The 21,238-nt window shown below is 40.9% G+C and overlaps 1 protein-coding gene across 2 annotated transcripts in view; it reads right to left on the bottom strand.

Annotated features, from left to right (window-relative positions):
* Positions 1-9,105: 9,105 nt before the first annotated feature.
* The window catches only part of LOC136112187 (ADP-ribosylation factor-like protein 8B), a 31,496-nt gene continuing 19,363 nt past the window's right edge, over positions 9,106-21,238 (bottom strand). The window contains exons 3-7 of one of the 2 annotated variants that reach the window (XM_065856713.2): positions 19,139-19,212; positions 18,703-18,796; positions 16,532-16,599; positions 12,335-12,405; positions 9,106-9,497 (exon numbers count right to left, since the gene is read on the bottom strand). In XM_065856713.2, coding sequence (XP_065712785.1) covers positions 9,448-9,497; positions 12,335-12,405; positions 16,532-16,599; positions 18,703-18,796; positions 19,139-19,212 — 357 coding nt within the window. In that variant the 3' untranslated portion in view covers positions 9,106-9,447. The remainder of the gene's footprint in view (positions 9,498-12,334; positions 12,406-16,531; positions 16,600-18,702; positions 18,797-19,138; positions 19,213-21,238) is intronic. The other variant, XM_065856720.2, reaches the window with a different exon arrangement.

Genomic DNA, 21,238 nt, shown 5'->3' with positions numbered 1-21,238 from the left:
ATATCAAAACATTTTGTTCTGTACAGTGTGAAAATATTTCTTGCTGTTCCCTCATCTTTCATCCCTTGTTTTAAAGACATTGATTTATTAGTTTACAGCTTCAGTAAATTGAGAAAGCCTGATGCTCATACTTCTTACATGTGACTTCTGAGCCTCATTTCTCAAATGTACTGCACGGTTATTTTGACAGTTATGCTGGATTTCTTTAGGAATCAGCTTTCCAACAGTTCAAATACTACAGAAATATTTTGCCAGTGTTTCCCTCTTCTAGTTTAACATAGACTGAACTACGACTTTGAACTTTGTTTTGGTACACGTAAGGAAGTGTGACAGTTTTGACTTTATTCTCAATTAAAACCAATTAATACACACCAGGAAGAAAATTACTAGAAAAAAACAAAGCTCTTTTGAATGATAATTCCTCCTTTTAGTAAAGTCTTCCTTGTTCCCCAGTTCCTTTAATTTGCCTTTTTCACAGAGACCTATAAAGCCACTTGTAAAATATTTCATGATGATCATACAAACATAAAGGCGAAAAGGACTTTAATGACCTTACTACAATTCAACTTTGAAAAAATACTCTAAAGGAAGATTTTAAGCAATGAAGCTGCAAACATGCATAGGATTAACTGCTGATCTCTTTAAAATGTAAAGGTCATAAATGTATTCCATGTTCTTTCTCCATTCTTGCATTTCTAAAACGTTTTCAGAAAGAATGGTTGACTCTAGCACTACAGATCTTTCTGAGTAGTCTTTATTAAATATTGCTTTCTTGAAGTATTAAAGGTACCATTCTACCCCCACTTATAGGCCATTCAACTCTGAGTTTTGTGTAGTTGATGCAAACAAAGCATGTAATAATGTTTTCTCAAATGCATGAAGAACAGTTTTAGGACTTTTTAGTCATAAGAGAAATGAGAATGAAGAGAATTTAATAAGTTTTAAAAGGTCAAGAACATATTAGGTGATTTTCATTCTTCCAATGCACAAAAATACTTACTCCTTGTCTACCTCCAAGCTTGAATTGATATGCTAACCTTAACCTTTTGGAGATAAAACAGCCTTACTTCCTAGATTACCAAACAGACTGAGTATATTAGCAGCTATGTGGATGATATCTATAATAGGTCCTGTGAATTTGTTGACGGTTGTGGGTAAAACACAAAGTATTTCTGGGCGTCAGGCACATATTTAAGCACCACTGTATTAACTAAAAAGTATCCCCAAACACATATTTTATGTTATACCCATTTGCTTTTCATTTGGTCTTTTTACAAAAGAGGCAGCTGCTAAGCCCTGAGGTTGAAACTCATAATGTGTAACATTTTGGAAGCTCAATACTGGTTGGGCCATAAACACTGAGAAAAACTCAGAGTGTAGGTCAAACTGCGTAGAGTCAAATAGGTAGGACCTGAGATAATAAAAAGGTTAAAAAGCTCACTGCCTGGAATATCTGACTTCCTCACAAGCAAAACTAACAAAATCAAGCTCTCAGGTTCTGGAAATAGAAGACAGCCCTCCCAAGTAGTTCATAATGAAAACATACCTTTTTCCATTTCATTTCATGGCAGACTCACTTTACAGTGCCAGTAATTAATCCTTCTCAAAGATTATGCAGTTTTATATGGCAAGTAAAACTTACTTTTTGACCAAGCCATTTCTCCACTCCTCAGGAGGTCCTCCAGCAAACTGGTGGAGTTTTCTGTATAGCAGAAAACTGATATCTGTCTGATAAACAGATGCACAATAAAAATGTTTTCCTTCAGCCAGTATGGAAGCTGAGGTTGTAGAAACATGAAAGGTGTCTTAATATGACAGTCTTCAGAGCAACATTCAGGCCCAGGATGTTCAAGGCACCTTCCATCTGCTGTATACCAAGCACCAAGGAAATGGGCAGAGCGATGGCTTGGGAGCTGAGCTTTGGAGTGTCGAGGAATGGGACTTTGATCCAGGATGGCACGTATCGAAGGCTATCAGATGTGGAGTGGTATCACAGGTTCTTAATTAATCTGATCTGGAAGCAGAATTTTATGGCACAGCACATAATAAATATTGAAATACACTTGGACCATCTTGACAGGTTTCTTGTGGAGCACTTGCAGACCTCCACACAACATGAATGCAGCAAAAATACAGTTAATCTGCATTAATCTCTACAGAAGAGAGGCCATGTTGGGCTCTTTCTTCCTTGGGACTGATGACCTATCCTGACTAATTTTGACCTTATTAAAATAGGCAGGTAGCCATCTGCATGTACGACTATATGTAAAGTACATCCAATCAAAGTAGATGTTTGTGTGTTTGGGGTTGTGCATGGATCAAGACCTAGTGTGCAGATTTGAGTTAAAGGTTTAAAAATGAAGGTAATGCATAAGCCTTAAAAACACAGTATACACCTCTCTAGGTATTGAAAACAAATGACTGGTCTCCTGAAGGTCTCATTTTAGCTATTTTTTAAAAAATACACTTTCATATCATCCAACAGATGTCAAAAAATCATTTTTGTCTGTAAGTGATATACATTTTGCCACTTCATGCACTAACATATGTACCTTCCTATGCTGTCTTCTGAACTGCAGAAGCACCAGGTCACCTCTTCATTAGTCAGAAAGTCAGTTCTTTACTCATGCCTGGGATTTCTGTGTCCAGATGAGAATACAAAGGTGAAGAGAAGTTGACGCACAGTAACTGTCCACTAGGCTTTACTGCACCTGCTAAAACTAAAACACAGCTATTTGACTGTTTCAAAACACTCCTTGCAAGTCCTACTGCCATAAACTTGGGGGATAAGACAGCCGAAGAAAGGTACAAGATGCTGCATAAATGGTCTTGATTGCCTTGGGATCTACTCCAGTCTCCTTTCCAGATTGGAGGACAACCTCTCCATAGCATGCAAGGGGAGAACCTTGCTCAGCGATTGCTCTCAGCAGTTCCTATCAGCATTAAGGGGGACAGTTTGATTCAAAACATCAAAGCTCTTTTATTCTTTAATCTCTGTAACAAGGTTCTTGGCTCAATATGGCTGTACCATGCAGCCTCCAAATCAAGTGGCAAGCTGCAAATTTGCATTCCTTGCCCCTTAATTGGTAAATAACTTTAAACACCAGCAGTGCATGTGATTGCTTTCACATTGGAGGATGCATTAGAGAAATGTATTAACTTGTTTTCCAATTCAGTGAAAACACTATAGCCGACAATGAGCAAAGAGTCAGGCAATGCTGCTTACAAACCCACTTACTATAAGTGCACTTATCTGTAAATACCCTATTCCTGAAAAAGTGTACTGCCTACATAAGTGTATCATTGTGCTTCAATTTTTGAAACTGGAAAGCAGATGAGATACTCTCCTTGGGGACTATTTTGCAAAATTGCACGCACCAGGTGCAATCTGGTCCACTCAGTCAAAAAACAAAAGCATTTTCTAAACGCCTGTCAGTGAACCCCAGGGATGAGTTGTCTCTGGAAGCAAGGATTAGGTATTCAGAGATGACAGAGAAATTGTCTCCCTTTTTCTTCAACTCACGAGTGTGGAACTTTGACTCCATCATGGGATGTGCTGGACACGGCAGCACAGCCCGTGAAAAGCAGAATCACTAGGGCAGCAGTTCTCAAAGGAGGTCTTAGGTGCCCAAATAAACATCTGAATTGCTACAAGGCCCCATAACTTGTCCACACTATCATGGCCTTGGAGAGGTATTAGCAAAATCAGTACAGAGGTGGCTAACACTTCCAAATATTTTGTTCAATGCAAAATAAAACGCTTCTACTGACACAGGCCCCTTCATAAAGCCAAGACCACAGTCCCACCCAACAGCAGCTGGGCAGAGCCTGTACCACTGGATGCCACAGGGCTGCCTGTCCACCCTCCTGAAAGTTGTGCTTCTGCAAAGTCTCTTAGACACAAACAGTGATCCCAGCCCCTTCCTTCACCAGTCTGAGCATGCTCCTGTGCCAGCAACAGGTGTGGGCAAGGATTACCAAACCAGGCAACAACGAGCCTGGTGCTTAGCTCCCCCTGGGAGATACTATACAGCAGGGCAATAGCTTTCCTCATTCTGCTCCCTCTCTCCCTCTGAAGTGAAGAGCAGAGACCCATAGATGGCTGCTGTGAGCTGCACATCTGTCATTTTGCCCTTTCAAGCCAGAAGGCCTGCAAGGCTCAGCAAGCACTGAGCCTCAAAGGACCAGCTGGCCCCGTGGCTGTGGTGACGTCAGCCTTTTTCCCTTTGCACTAACCAGCAGAGACCTGATCGGCAGCCATACCTGGATGGGCAAGAGAGGCAGCATTTGCCAGAGCCAAGTGGCATATAAGACACAATCACACAGGTAGAGAAAAATCTGAAGAAAAGTGGGAGGTTTGGACACTATGCAGCTCACAGGTGCTGCCGTTGCCTGCTGCTTGGCTTGCCCTGGCTCTCAATCTGCTCTCCCCACCCTGCTCCCACTATTCTCCTTCATGCCAAAGTTGCTGATATCATGGGCACTGACTACAGAGACCATGATCACGAACAACACCCACAAAAGTGCTCCATTTCCAGTCCAAGTGCTGACTGCTTCAGACCACATCAGAAACAGAGGGCAGAACAGTGTGGCTCATCAGAGGTTGGCTTCATGGCCCTTTTAGAGCAACTCAGAAGCCGGGAGCCAGCATAAGGCACCTCTTCACCTCAAACATTCTGCCTGCTGCCTCACACCTACCTCCCACCTGGCTTAACCATATCCCAAGGCTGATTTATGAGAGTCTTTCTCCATGGAAAGTTTACTTTCCAAGAAACATTTGGCTACTCAGTTTGCAAATGCTCATATTGCATAGATGGCTATTGGGATGTATCTTCTTGCTCAACTGACCATGCTGACCAAGACAAAGGAGACAAGTAAGTGCTCTATATTGAGGCTGAGAACATCCACAATCATCAATTCATGGGTCAGCTGTGTTCCCCGTTTATCCATTTTGAGATTGCTGTGGCAGAACAGTGCTACTAATCCAGTAGCGCTACCTGCCTGGTCTTGACATTCTTCCACGATAGATGTATCTGGAAAACGCTCATGTAACAACCTTTCCAGCACGATGTGCACGTTCTGGAGGGAGCAAAAATGCTGCAGGCCATGCCATGAGGCACATCAATAGCCTTGGGAGAACTGGGGCTAGTGAAGGGACTGTCTCAGATGGTATATCACAAGCTTGTTTTTTCTCACATACCCATCCCACAGGGACTGCTTTCCTATTCAGTATTCCTTGTTAGTCCAGTTACAAACTCCTTTTTCTTCTTGGGATCCTGTATGTGATGCCGTAACGAAGACAGAGTGTCCTCAGGAAGTGGGACATGATGTTTTCTTTCTAAGTGACTTTAGCACTGAAAAAACTGTTGACTAAACCCATTTTGCCAGGGAACAGTTAAGTGCAGAGAGAATGGAAACAACAGAATAGACTGTTCATTTTGTGCAAAACACACACAAGAATGAGTCCAAGACCTTCCCAGACCTACCCTGGAACTGACCAAGTTTGAATTTGGCTCTCACACAGGCTAAGCCTTGTGAAACATGCTAGGTTCTGGTAGTGCTGCAAACAGCTCATGAACAAGGGTTAAAGCCAGGACAGACATGTGTGAAGGTCACTTGCCTGAGTTGCAAGAGAAGATGGAAGTCTTGGCAGGGAGCCAAATGAGAAAGGCAGAGCTCAGTATTTTTGAGGGCAACACCATTACTAGTAGGTCACAAGAAATCTGGAAAGGCTTCAGTTGAAAGTTGAAAGCAGGAGAGCTTCCAGTCTAGCTAGACTTGAAGGACTGCAGTCTATCGTGGAGTCCATGAGAGACTCCAACTCTCATGAAGACCTTGTGTCTGTGCTGAGAGAGCAGTGTGTGACTCCTCACAGATGTCCCATTTCAGTGTCTTCTGCAGCAGCAGAAGAAAGTTCTTCCACCCTGTCCCATACCCTGGTGGCTTTTACATGATCATAGCTTCTGAGAACCTGGAATACTCTTTTATTCTTGTTTATCAGTGTTGGCTGGTCTGTGCCTCTAGTCTGACTGCAGGATGACATGAATCATTTCACAACACTGTCTCTTGCCAAGGATAAAATTTGATCATATCACATTTGAGGACACATGATGTTGTTCTCCTTCATTGCCCCACAGATCTGAAAACCATCCTTCCCCATAAGTAAGGAGGATGCAAGAACATTTCTCCTCATACTTCATGACCTCTGGCTCCAGATGAGGTTTGCAGGAACTCCCCAGAAGAGACGGTGTCAGTGCATTAGGTCCCAAAAACAAAAACATAATGGAGCAACACCATGGCTCCTGTCAGTGTACCCCAGGATATTTGAAGGGAAAAGTATAAATGTGTCCTGCTCTTTGAAGGCATTGGAGTAAGACAAATCCTTAGGAAGAAGTGCTGCACAGACATACTGTATAGAATGCCACATATTGGTGCCAAGGCATCGACTGGCCTGGAAAGCATGGTGCAGAAAACTAATAACCAACAGCCAGCCCTTCACCCGTGTCCCACTTCCCTCACATTCTTTTGAGCCACAACCACATGGCCTGAGCCAGGCAGAGTTTGCTTTGCAGGCGCTTGCACAATCACAGCGTGTTACAGACCAGACTGGGCCATGGCAAGAGGCAGAAGAGCCTTGTGGGAAAAGGCTGGCCAACGGTACAGTCTGTTCTGTTTCACAAGCTTTAAAATTTTGGGGTCACTATACACAATTATTGTATACGTTCCGTTGGCCTGCTCAAAAGTCTTGTGACAGCCAATACGTACACCCTGTCTGAAAGTGCAGAACAGAAGCATTTCATTTAGCATGCTGCTCAGCTGACTGAAGTAGCAGTGTTTTCTGAAATAGCTTATTCAGGAACAAATTATGTATGTGTCACTGCTCTCTGCAATAAATGTAGAAAGTTTTATAGTGCATTTGATAAAAAACTTGACTCTGATTTGGGTTTTTTTATATCATTTAACTAAAATTTTATGTTCATGATTGCTTTCTACAATACACAATGCAAATGGAAAAGAAATATGGGGAAAATTACATTGCTAGCAGGAAAAAATAAAAGTGCTGGAAGTAAAACAGATGGTTGGCACCTTGTAGTTCTGTATAGCCCCGAGTAACAGATAAGCTGTTCCTAAGTTTGGAGAAGGAATAAAGAGAAGGGAAACATGTCTGTATCGCTGTTACACTTGTGCTATTTTAAGGCTCTTGATGTTGTGGAGTCTGGGGTTACGAGTAGTGCCTGAACTGAAGGCTAGTCCAAGTTCCTCAACTGTCCACATTCCCCAATGCTGCTCTTTCCCAGCCTGGAGGATGTTGCACACATGTCAGACTACCTCACACACGCCTGGGGATGAGGCATCACCACCTCCCAGTCAAAGTCAGAGTGCGACAGCAGCCCCTGCTGCTCTGTCCTGCGGCCCGCTTCTCAGGAGTGCAGAGAAACAGAGAACAACCACAGAGTGGTCACTCCATGCATCTCCACACCCTCCCTGCTTCGGAAACACACCTAACGTGGATCTATGCAAGGCACGGCACTATATTTTGCTGTCTCAGCAAGGGGACGCTCCCTGCACAGAGGCTTTTCTGCAGAGAAAGTTTACGACCTCTCCAGATAACGTTGCAATACTGTCTCCAGTGGTCCAGACCTCCGCAACACTTCCTGGCCGTACGCAGTGTCAGAAATAAGTCGTCAGAGTTGCCAGTCATCTACAATTCGTCTTTCGCACAAAGCTATTGAGTATGACAGTAAACACTCATCTTCAGCTAAACCCGTTTTGAAAAATTACTTGAAGGCAAGTTGTTGAAAATCAGACAGGCTGTTTGAAATGGGAACAGCAAAGCCAGTGTCTGTGTTGATTTGCCTTAGGTTCTGATACAAGGTCATGTAGGAGAAATGAGAGAGGAAAAAAAAAAAAGAGCTGTATAACAGGATAATTTTAATAACAAAAATGCTCATTCTCATCTCTTATTCACAGAGATTCACTCAGCCAACCTGGAACCTAACCTCCTCCCTCCACAGGTTGTCTTTAGCTTGCATTGGTATTTGGTGACATGTTCATCACATAGAGGGAGATGATAACTTCTTCAGTCATCTCCCAAGGAAATACTACATTGAAGAAAGCAAAAGAAGGACAGGAGTCAGCACTGCTTTTCTCACCAGTGCTGTCTTGGAAAACTGGCTGGTTGCAATCAACCTGCAAAGAGATTTCTTCCATCCCCACAAACCCACTGCAGCAACAGAGCAAGAGAGGTCTGGACTAAGAAGTGATGCAGTAAGATTTGATATGGAGCTCCTGTGCTAGAAGTAAGACCTTGCAAGCCATGATAGTCGGTTGCAAGGATGAGGCACTGCCATCAAAAAGCACAACTACCAGAAGGACATTGAGACCACTGGTACAGAAATGGCTTTTCTTTCACATCGTATGCATAGTGACTGCAATTCCAACAGCTCTACTACTTTAAAAGTCCATGAGCAACAACAGTGTTCAAAATTCATCACATTCCCATCAGAGTGCTTCTAAGTGCTTCAGCAGGTATCTGTAAGATGTTAGCAAAGCATCAAAATTTTAAGAAGTGAATTGCCCCTTCAATCTCTTTCAAAAGAACTAATCCTTCTTCAGAGCACAGCTATATTAGGCTGCATACTTGAAAATACTGCAATATACAACAAAAATGCTTAAGAAATACAGGAATTTGGAGGGCAATAATGTCAGAAAAGATGCACATGATCTCATCTGTTCTCCCTCTTTATTTCGTTCTCTGTTTAAGAGAGAAAAACATTCACTACAATTCTACACTCTAGATTCCAATCCCAATCAAGGATGACAGGACTGTCTAGAATTTGTTTTATTTTTCAGTTCCCAAAGAATATTAATATGAAAAATGTACATCAGTGACTGGAAAATCTAGATAGCTACAGATACACGACTTTGGAAATAACTTCTCACCAATCAGAGTATTTGAAAGTGTTCTGATTAACAGCATTTTGTTCAAATAAGATGCTTTTAATTATGGTTTTAATTGGTTATTGATACTTAACCACAGGTGCTTGTAGGGAAAACATTCTGCATGAATGATTACATAACACATTCAAAAAAACCCCAGTCATATCTGTTTCCACTGTGCAGTTTATTCGGTTTCGAATTAGAAAAAAATTACTAAGGATTTGACAATTCACATGCATGAACTCAAACATTTCTGCCCAAAAAAGTATTGTATTCTGTCACACTTGTATTAAGGCGTTCAGGAATTTTACCTAGGCAGATAAATATCTGGATTTTTAAAAAAAGAACAAAAATAGAGACAAGCTATAACTCAGTTTTACTTCTGTTAACAAATACGACCAAAGTGAGTCCTGGTAGTACACAGTTGCATTCTTTATCTTTTCAGTTGTGTAAAGCTGATACAAGTCAAAGTGATTGGGAAAGAGTTATCTTCAGCAAAAGTTTTCTTCAACAGTGTCTTGACTTGGAGTGCTGAATAAGCCATTGTAATGTTATGTCTGCCAAGACAGATAGAAGAAAATTAAAATCTCAACAGCCTGCTTGCAGAATGTAAAACGACTACGGAACACCAGCAGGTTAACACAAACTAAAAAAAACAGAAACAACAAACAAAACAAAACAAAACAAAACAAAACAAAACAAAAAAACACAAACACCCAGCAAACCCCACACAAACAAAATCCAGAAAACACAGGCCCTCACTTACACTTAATTAAAAATTCAGTACTTAAAACTCCTGGTAGGGTTTTTTTCTGTTGTTTTTGTTAGTTTTAAAATTATGTGTATTTTGTGTTTATGAAAGATGATGACTGACATTAAGTTCTCTAAGCCACGGATGAAGAACTGTTGGAAAAAGCAAAGATTTAAGATGTCCATAAAACAGACTGTAAAATCCAGATTAGAATGAAAAGCAGTATGAGAAGAGAAAAGCAGAAGGACAGAAATACTCAGCCAGAACGAAAGAGAAGAGCAAACATCAGATAAGGCATTAAGAAGCCATTTAGGTAGGTTGCAAGAGTCCAAGGTCTCTGAAAGACATGCAACACTGGACTAAAATTTGATAGCTGAAATTGGTACCCTTCCTGACACAACTTAATACATTGAGCTGAAAACTGCAGCAGTTCACAAACTGATTCATGAGCAGATTAGATGTTTTTGCCTCAAGGTAGTAACATCTGTCAGGGAGGAAGGAAGGATGTCAGGGGGAAGCAACAGCTCTAACACTCAAATTTAGATTTGTTACCACATCTGCCCTAAGTTTAAGACAGCACTCCATGAATATCCTGGCAGACCAGCTCAGGCACTGAGACCACAGACAAAAGCATTGTGCGGCATCTAAAACAAAGCTAATAACTATGCGCTTATCTTCTACAGTCTCTCAGGACACAGAAACCGCCAGTCTTACACCTACACCTCCTGATGAGACCAGTTAGCCAGGCTGCAGTTTGCACTGAAAAATTCATCGTCTCATTCAACTGCATTGACATCAATCAAATATGCAGAGGAAGAAGACAGCTCCCAGTCTGCTCCTTAACAGCCTAGTAGTTCCATCATTTTAATAAGCTAAATAGATTTTCATTATAGTTTTGCATTATATTTTTCAGTCCTTTGATCTCCCTAGGTTCTTGCTCAACCTCTTTTCAGTTTCTCAAGCTCTTCCTCAAATATGGCACACACTGCTCCAGTAATGCCTGCACAGTTCCAAACACACATGATTAATGCAGTCTGCTCCCATTTGTTATTTCTTTGGGCAAATACTCAGGAACCAGTTCAGCCTTTCCAGGCACAATGTTACACTGGAAGATACTTGCCTGATTCTCAGTTAGGTTTGAGTCTTTTTCATCAATACTCCCAGGACTTCCACAAGTAAGTGACCTACATGGTTCCACAGTAGTGGTTGTTCTTTTCATGACTTTCCCATTTGCACATGTTAGTAAGCTTTTTTTGCATACTTCTCTCCTCCAAACCATTCATATAAGTGAGCCAGGATCAAAACCTATTTTCTCCAGGATCCTTTCAGAAATTAAATTACTTTTATCAGTTTCTAGTCACAATACCACTTTGAGGTCCCCTGCTGCAGTCTTGCCAGTCTGTTGAGAATCAAGCACTGCATTTCTAAAACCTCAGCCAGCTTCACTGCCCTTCCCTCACCTATGCAGATAATCCTGTGTTGTCTTCCTCAGTCCTTATATCCCAAAGTCTAATCTTCTCTACTGTAACAGTACATTCTGTGTATTTCCCTTACTCAGAGATAACTGGTGCACCCCAAGCTGCAGCAAGCCTGGGTGCGTTCTCCTTCAAACTAATGTCCCCAAATGGTGTACAGCATTTCCAAGAGAAGTCCTCACTGCCCAACGTGTCCCTGCGCACACCTGCAATCGCACACAGTTTTCTGAAGCCTGGGTGTCACGGTATAGCCTCCTCACAACATCTACCACCTGGTCCTCTCTGCCTTGGATGGAGATTTCCTCTGCTGCTGAGAGAAACTGGCTTTCCTCCCAGTCCCGCTCCCGCAGTCTCTCAGCTGAGCCCTACAGAGCTGCCCAGCTCTTCTAATGAGTCTGGCTCCCTCAAGAAGCAGCTATAAATATCCACCCAGGCTGGATCCCTCACATCCAGCACCACTTGTCTTAGCAGCGTGCAGGGAAGGGCAGCACAGAGGCAGCATGTCCCCAGGCAACTGCTCCTGCCGGCTCGGCTTGTCCTTCAGCCCTTTCTCCTGCCCTGTGGAGGGAAGGGGAGAGCACGACAGAGGAGAGGGACAGGAAAGTGGAAGAAAGGGGGAGAGGAAAGGTCAAAAAGCAAAGGCAGATGGAAGACAACTTCACGGAGCTTTTACAGGTCCTCACTGACTTCAGGATACAGCCTTGGTGTCTCCAGAAGAACAAAAGCACCAGTCCCTCAGTTTGAGGAACACCACCATACAGCCACACGTGTAAGGTCTGCTTTCAAAGTAAAATCATGGATGGAGTAAAATACCACAATTTTTTAGGTACCATCTAATAACTGGAAGGCCTTAATATCCAGTTACTATTTTTTCAAAAGTTTTTGTGAGGGATTCAATTACTTTGGGCTTTAAATATGCTTTTCCAAAGCTCCAGTCAAATTAATGTTTTAGCTTCTCATGGAACTAAATAATTCTACAAGTGACTTTTAAATTATGTGTAATCCTATGTTAAAACAAACACAACTGCATGCAATATTTGCAGTAAAATCTTTCCAAACAAATTTGATTTTCAGTTATATATTTGAGTTAGGTATTAAAATATCATTAACATTTTTAACATCTGATACAAAGTATACACTGATGATGCTGTAAGAAAAAACAGCTTACCAATGTTATCCTTCTCCTTACAGGAAATAGAATAGCAACAGATTTCTCTGTCTTGAATAGCTGAAAGGTTTCTACAGAAAGAAGAATAATAAAATAAGTAGTTTTATCATGCCGTTAAAACTGACAACAGAAATTTCCATCAAATTATATGTTTTCTTCTTTCTACTCAGTGGGTTCAATTCTATCCTCAGATATTAAATTTTTAAAATATGCTACTGCACACAAAACCCCCACATTTCTTAAACTATAAAGATAAAAAGGTTTTAAAGTCATCTCACAAAAATTCGAATTTGTCATTAAGTCAGTATAATAGTGAATAATAAAAACACAGAAACCCATGAGCTGAAAATAACACTTTGCACTGGCAACCAAGTAACATTACCATGCCTCAGCATTCACCTTTCACTCTTTTCACTTAGAATTCAGAGTTTTTACCTCTAATAACTCTTGTAATCAAATAACAGCACTCAAATGATCAAACCATTAATCTTCAGGATGTTTATTATATCATACTTAATTATATCAGATCTGATTCCTAGTGAAAGGATGCCTCTACATTTAGGAATAAACTAATTCTTGATTAACTTATTTTTCTTCCTGCAAATTTCCCTATTGCCCTCAGAGTTTCTGAGCACTTTGTTATTTTTTCATTTATTTATCCCCACACAAATGACACAGACATGCAGGAAACACATCATGTTCCTGGAGCAGATGTAGAGTGGAGGCACCGAGAAAGAAAGAGTCTTGAGATCACACAAGAGATTCTAATAAACAAGAGAACTAAATAATGACCTCCTTGGACTTCAAGAGAGTAGACTTGGCCTCTTCAGGGATCTGCGTGGAAGAGTCTCATGGGATAAGGTCCCATAGCAGAGAACAGCAAAGAAAGCTGGTTAATACCCAAGCATCATCTCCAAGCTCAAGAGCAGTCCATCCTAATGAGCCTGGATAAAAAGCCACGAAGCATAAGTGGGGCAAAAGCCAATCACAAAAACAAAGTGTACAGAAAGTGAAAGCAGGGACAGGTAACCTGGAGGAATACAGAAACATCGTCCAGGCATGCACAGGAGAGCCAAAGACCAACTGAAGTTTGATTTCTTGAGGCATGTCAAAAGCAACAAGAAAGGCTTCTGTAAGTACATAAGTGACAAATGGAAGTCAAGAGAAAATGTGTGCCCACTGCTCAATGAGACTGGGGACCTGATTATACAGGATATGGAAAAGGCAGAAGTACGGAAAGCCACCTTTGCCGGCAAGATTAGCCCTCAGGAATCCCAGGTGCCAGAGACCAGCAGGAAAATCTGGAGCAAGGAAGTTGTACCTGTGATGGAAGAGGATCAGGTCAATACAAACTGGACATAGATAAGTCCACGAGCCTTGGTGGGATGCACCTACAAGTCCTGAGGGAACTGGCTGATGTCTTTGTGAAGCCACTCTTGATAACCTTTGAACAATAACGGCAACTGGGAGAGGTGCCTGAAGAGTGGAGAAAAGCAAATTTCACTCAGATCTTCAGAAAGAGCAGGAAGGAGGACCCAGGTTACTACATGACAGTCAGACTCACCGTGATCCCTGAAGGTGATGAAGCAACTAATCCTGGAAATCATTTCCAGGCACATGACAGACAAGAAAGTAATCAGAAGCAGTCAGCATGGATTCACAAAGGGGAAATAATGCTTGAACAACTCAATAACCTTCTACAATGAAATCTATAGCTTAGCAGATGAGGGGAGAGCAAGGGATATTTTATACCTTGATTTCGGCAAGGCTTTTGACACTGTCTATCGTAATATCCTCATAGATGAGCTGTAGAAGTATGGGCTGGATGAGCAGACACTGAGGTGGAGTGAAAACTCATTAATTAGTCAGGCCCAGAGGGTGGCAATCAGTGGCACCAAGGCTGGTTGGAGGCCAGTAACTAGCAGAGTACCCCAGGGATCAACACTGGGCCCAATCATCTTCAGCATCTTCATAAATCATTTGGATGACGGAGCAGAGTGCACCCTCAGCAACTTTGTTGATGACACAAAACTGGGTGGAGTGGCCAATACATGTGCTGCCATCCAAAGGGACCTCCACAGGCTGACAAAATGGACTGACAGGAACCTCATGCAGATCAACAAGGGGAATTGCAAAGCCCTGCTCTTGGGGAGCAATAACCCCAGGCACCAGTACATGCCAGGGGCCAAATGTCTGTTCTCAGACACATGGTGTGAACTGCGGAGTTGTCATATGCAGGGATAGGAGTTGGACTTGATGATACTTGTGGGTCCCTTCCAACTGAGGACATTCTATGATTCTATGAAAGCAGTTTTGCAGAAAAGGACTTGGGGGTTCTCGTGGACACCAAGCTGAACAAGACCTAGCAATGTTGCAAAAAAAGCTAATTGTATCCTGGGCTGCATTAGGAGGTGTTGTCAGCAGGTCAAGGGAGGTGATCCTTCCCCTCTACTCAGCACTGGTAGGCCATACCTGGAGTTCTAGTCCAGCTCTTGGCTCTCTAGTCCAAGAGGGACATGAAGCTCTTGGAGAGAGTCCAGCGAAGTCCCACTAAAACCATTAAGGGACTTGAACATCTCATATATGAAGAAAGGCTGAGAGAGCTGGGACAATTTATCCTAGAGAAGAAAAGGCTCAGGGAGGATCTTATTAATGTGAATAAAGATCTGAAGGCAGGCTGCACAGAAAATGGAACCCAGTGACAGGAAAAAAAGCAATAAACACAAATTGAAACAAAGGAAGTCCCCTCTGAACATAAAGAAATGCTTTTTACCTCTGAGGGTGACTGAGTGCTAGCAAGGGTTACCCAGAGAGGTTGCAGAGTCTCCATCCTTAGAGATATTCAAAAGTCGCCTGGCCCAGGGCAATCAGCTCTAGGTTGCTCTGCTCGAGCAAGTAGTGGACAAGATGAGCTCCAGAGGTTCCTTCCAACCTCAGCCATTGTGTTTTTCCTAAGTTACTGTTTATTTACTTTGGATCATGATTCTATACTTCAACTTCACTTGACTCCCCATTGATTAAAATTATGTGATTTGAGACATAGAATCCTCTTCTGCAAAATTAGTGCTAAACTGGCCATTTTTACAAAACTATACATTTCCTTTACAATTACCCTTACAATGCATCAATTTAAGTCCGTTGCAGTAATTCATAAGTATATGTTTTGCATACATGCCAAAAATATCTGAATTTTTTTAATTTACAGACAGTAGTTGTCTTGGTTTTGTTAAATACAAGTTTCTCTTTTATTGAATTTGTCTGTCAGCTAAAGCCTTCATATTAGCTGCATTTTCCTGGAAAACCAGATACATGTTTTGGTAAACACAGCAAAGGAATGCGAGGTTATTGATAAGGATTGATGCACATCTCATGAGAGGGGCGACGAGAAACAGGTGACCAAGAAACTGACCAGCAGAGTATAACATCCCATTCACATGAATACTTCATATAAAAGTGGGAGATCACGAGGATCTCGTCCCTTTTTCCTTACGTCTGACATTAAGAGAGGACCTTGCTGGTCGTCCCTGCGAACTGAGGCCTAGTGAGAGACTGAATCCAGCTCTGGTTGGCTGCAGAGTCCAATCCAGGACTCCGGGTGCCAGCTCTGCAGTTGCTGGGACTTTCAAGATTGGTTTTGTATATTTTGTATTATTTTCTCTATTCTTATTAGCAGCATTAGTAAAATATTTTTAATTTTTCCAACTCTCTTCTCTCTGTCCTTCTTTCCCTCCTGATCGCCTGTCCTGAGTGGGAAGGGGGGAGAGGGACTGACCAATGGAGGAAGTGGGAGGTGAGGGGGTTTCCAATACATCTGCCACGGTTTTATTGTCACCCCACAACCAAAACCTCGACAGTAGTTTGGAACAATTCTGTTCTATTGCCATTCAAGTACTAAACTGCCACTACAACGTATTCTGACAAGTGTGAGCTTATTACTATCTATAGCGGTTGTATCTTCAGTGATGGAAAAACAGGATTATCTGAAACAACTTTATACAACCGAAACAAAAATCAAGAGAGGTTCAAATCTGCAGTTATCAGCCTAGATCGCTATTTCAACTGCCAGCAGAGCTCAGAGTATCTGAAAATGTAAAATGAAATCTGTTATAGCTGGTTGTTGCCATAGACTACCAACAATTTTCTCTCACATATCAAATTTCACAGTGTCTCAGCTTTTTACACAGGCCAGCTACTTACAGTTTCTCAATTAACTGCTTTTCATCCAGTGCACCTGGGAGGTCTCTTTTATTTCCAAGGACTAAGACCTGAAATAAATATTCATGTTAAATCCAGGAGCAATAAAAGTTTGGTTTTGTCTCTAACTGCTTCTTGGCATTATTTTGAATCTTGCAGCTAAGTACTTGGAACACAATAGCAGACATATTCAAAATGACCAACGACTGTGGGAGCATCATGAAAATCCCACTACTAGTCAGGGTCAGATATTGGATGCACACCCTCTGAAAACTGGATCAAATTATTTCTGAGTGTATCAGTATCAGAAGTCTCCTCTGGAAGTGAATCTTTCCATTCTGGATGGCATTATGGGATGGCGTCAGACTGCATGCAACTAAATCTAGAGGAGAACATGTGCTGGGTGCACTCAAGCCACCAATGGACACCCAATTCACAGGTCCAGAATAATGTTCATCAAAAACAGGGGCCCTGCAGTAGAGGCTGACTCCTCAAGCCTCAGACATGATTTTCTCTATGGTTTTGTTCCCCTGCTTGTTAGCATTAACATACTAAACAGCCAGGCATCCAAACCATATGTGACCCAAGGACCAGCCAAATGACTGATTCCTCTCCCTCCACATTAAGTATCCATTGTAGAAATCAGAAAGCCAGCCATTAGGAATTAAGTCTGAGAAATGCAGAAAATTTACTGACTAGATGCTGGAACTTAATGAGTTTCTACCCAAGACTTCAGGCTTCAAGTATAAATTAAGGTCAGATAAATGGGTTGAGCACGTTCTAAGATAAAGTAAGCAATGGAAGGTTTTTCTAATTATGGTTGCATTATTGTTTTCCAGATGTGTTACCATTCTGAGTCAAGACTGCCCCATTATTTCCCATGAACCTCAAACACATTAAAACCCATTACTTGCAGTCTCAGATTAATAAAGCTACCTTAAAATCTATAACGCCAAAGCCTGAGTACAATAAATTGAAGGAAGTTCAATACTAGTTACTACTTATGAAAAAAAACTAAGTAAAAAGTGCTTTACTGCACCTTGGAAATTACTGTGCTGGTCAGGCTGGGCAATCGGAATGTGATATTAAAACATATAAAAGGAAAGCAATTTAATTAAACAGTTCTGAAGATATTAGGGATCTGTCATTTCAGGAAGGAAAAGTGAGAAGTAAAACAGGATGTGAAGACAGTACAAAGGGCAGACAATGTCACTTGCCATGAATAGCATGACTCTGTTTCTGTGCGATTTGTTCAATAGGTATGGAACACGTAAGAAAACAATAACAGCAAACCCTATTAAAAAAGATGGAAAGTCACTTGAAAAATTCTCCTTCAAAAATGGATGTGTGAGAACTTTATTTTCACAATGATTCTGTGTTGGCTGACTGTCTACTCATCCTCAGATGACTTTGATCACTTGCACTGCCCAAGTGTCCAAATATTTGCTTACACAAAAGGCACCAAGCAAGAGCCACCAAGTTGTAGCTTCTTCCTGATTTGTATGAACACCTGCTTGGTGTTGTCAGCATCAAAGATCAGTGCCCACCTGATGGATTTCTACTAGGTCTAAATTGTCAGATAACAATTAAATCACATTAGTCTGTACATCCATAATTCCTCACTAGAATTTCAGCAGAATATACTATTCTTTGATACTTCCTACTGGAGAACAGATGCATATTTGCATTTTTTCCACATAGCTTAGTTTGAAAAAATAAAAAGTCGAGAAAAAGTCAGGACACTTAAAAGTCAAGTTCATCAACAATCTCTGGAAGCAGAAGCCACTATTTGACATTAGCATCTGCCAGCCTTCAGAAAGACACATCTTGCGTGTCTTAAGATACTGCCAGAAACATATCTGGGTCACTGGTTCAAACTCAGCCAACAAGGGGACTGACTGGAAGTAATGACTGTCTGATAATGCCACACGTGAAAATGAATTTTTTCCAAATATATTCTGACCTTTAGATGAGAAAACGTGCAAACACACTGGAGCACTGATAAGATGCTGAGTCCTCTGAAAAAATGTCACAACAATTTCTGTAAGCACACTCAATGTATCAGGGCTGCATGGTCTATAAGCCAGTATTTTCAAGAGTCCAGAGGAACCAATTCATGAGGATTTAGGGTACACCGTCTACATTCATGTAAGAATAATAATCAAAATACTTACTGGAATTCCATGCAATTGTGGCTTATCTATCAAACTGTGTAGCTCATTCCTTGAAGCTTCTACTTTTTCTAAGTCTGCTGCATCCACCATGTAACTGCAATGGGAATATAGTTACTTAGGTTATTGTCCATTACTTGCAGAAAGTTGCACTAAAATGTCTAAAATGTGAAAAATATGTTCACATTGACAACAGCATTAAAACGGTCCTGAGCTGTGTAAGAATAAAGAACTAAATACAGCCTGTGGGGGGGAAATGACCTAGAACATGAAATTACTTATATATCTGGGTTGCTGCTTGTATAAAACACAGTACTTTTATCGTATTATTGTGTTGGGTCTTCTTATGTGATGGAGGTGGACAGGAAGAAAGGCATATCTATATTAATAATATATATTTTAAAATACATTTTGTACGGGCATACAAAAGAAAACTTACACAACGGCATTGACTCCTCTGCAATAACGCTCCCACATGCTGCGAAATCTTGGCTGCCCTCCAATGTCCCATACCTGGAAAAGGTAACAACGCCCCGATTCCAAAATGTCTTTGAATTACACAGTACTAACAGAACAGAAGAATACTTACTGCAGCATATGCTGGTTGTATTGACAGTGCCTAAATGTAGGCAGTTTTTTTTAAGTGACTGCCCTCAAGAGACTGGTGGTCTCAGCCCCTTCCAGTCAATGGGAGGGGAACAAGCATATTCAGGGCAGGTCAGTCCTGTGACATTAACAGCTACAAATGTCCATTTGGACAACAATATCTTTTTCCACTCACTGCAAGACAAGTCTTACTTGGATATGAAGGCAAACTCTTGTAAATACACAATATGAAGTCTAGAAAGAATAGCATCATACAAAGTTGTATTTTTTATAGGGCTAGGGAGACCCGAGTTAAGAACACATCACGCCTTTCACAGGATAAAGACAGATGTTAAGTAAATAAGGAATTGGCTGGAGAGCAGCCTGATTGCACGTAAAGGCTGATACACACTAGGGAGCTCAGATACCTCCCCAGCTCTCTCATTTGTTCATCAAATGTGCTTTAAAAGATACAGGGATTAAATGATCAAAACCAGAAAGGACACAGTAGTGTAGGGTAGGCCTGAAGAGATTAATCAGTGAATCTTAAGGAAACTCAGATTCTACTTGGGATTTTATAAAGCTCCAATCCTGCAAATACTTAGGCATGCTATTAGTGTCTAGCAATCCCACTGAATTTCTTATTGTTACATGGTTAGCACAGTGTTTTTCTGTACAGGAGTTATTTAGTCTGCTTTGTTTGCACCAATTCAGTATTTTTGGTGGATGACAATAATCTTGTTTCAAATTTTTTTCCAAGATCAAAACATCAGGGAAAGGACCTAAATCATGCAGGCAAGGGCTGTGTGACGACAGAGCTGTTGCAGCTACATCCAAAGGCAGCTGTGAGTGATACACCTATGAAAATAGTGATGAACACCAAAAAACAAAAGGAATTGACCTGTTCCTATGTCAAGGACAAAGAGAAGTAACTTTTTCTTATTTTAATCAGATTTAACTATCAAATGCATGTACCATATAGCAGACCTAAGAGTCATATCCATTATAGCACAAACTAAATTTGGAAGTAACATACACAGAAGCAAAATTTTCTTAAGAGTTGTCTTCATATTTATACTTTATAAATCAAAACATATAAAACCTGCTGGGGCAACAAAGACTTGCACAAAACAGTGAAACTTAGTAGAGTCTTGGGATACAGCCGTTTTCAGCTCATGTGGACTACTCTTTTAATTCCACAATCCATAAATAATATTTATGTATCAATTTCTCTATCATTTCCCACACCTTATGTTCATATTTTAGAAAGAATTATTTCCCAATTCACCATTAAAATCATTCCCTGATTAATACCTTACCGTTCCTTCCGGCATAAAATTAACATAGCACCTAAATGCAGACTGCCTTTGATCCCTTTTATAAGATCACTAATTCTACATATGAAAGAGAGTTGAGTGAACTTCTGACCATGAACTGGGTATCAATTACTATCTGCACTGACATCTGATGTGCTGTTTCAGAAGTCTGAATAAAATAAAACTTTAATTTTAAAACCTTGAAAGAGATAAGTACACAGTTCAGTATTACAGTTAGATGACAAACCTCACACCAACACTAATTATTCCAATAACTCATCAGACCTCGAAAGTATCAGTAACCATCTGGTGCACATCTGCGTGTGTGTCTGGAAAAAGAAACTAAATTATTTTCTTGGTAGATCAGAGAATAAAGAAGGGGAAAGAGGACAGGGAAGGCCAGTACTAAGATTAGATTGAGACCGACAGTGATTATTCCTGGTAGACACAGAAAATCAACAAGATGATATAGCCTGGACTAATCATAAAATAAATAATATAAGATAAAACAATACTGGGTTTGTGCTTGTTAAATGATATACTATATACTATATTAAATCGCACTGCAGAATAAGCAGCATTATCATTAGGAGAAAAAGTCACCTTGAAACAATAGAAAGATAATCCATTTCCAGTCA

The sequence above is a fragment of the Patagioenas fasciata genome, chromosome 1 (genome assembly GCF_037038585.1).
Source record: "Patagioenas fasciata isolate bPatFas1 chromosome 1, bPatFas1.hap1, whole genome shotgun sequence".
NCBI classification, from domain to species: Eukaryota; Metazoa; Chordata; class Aves; order Columbiformes; family Columbidae; genus Patagioenas; species Patagioenas fasciata.
This window is presented reverse-complemented; position numbering and strand designations above follow the sequence as displayed.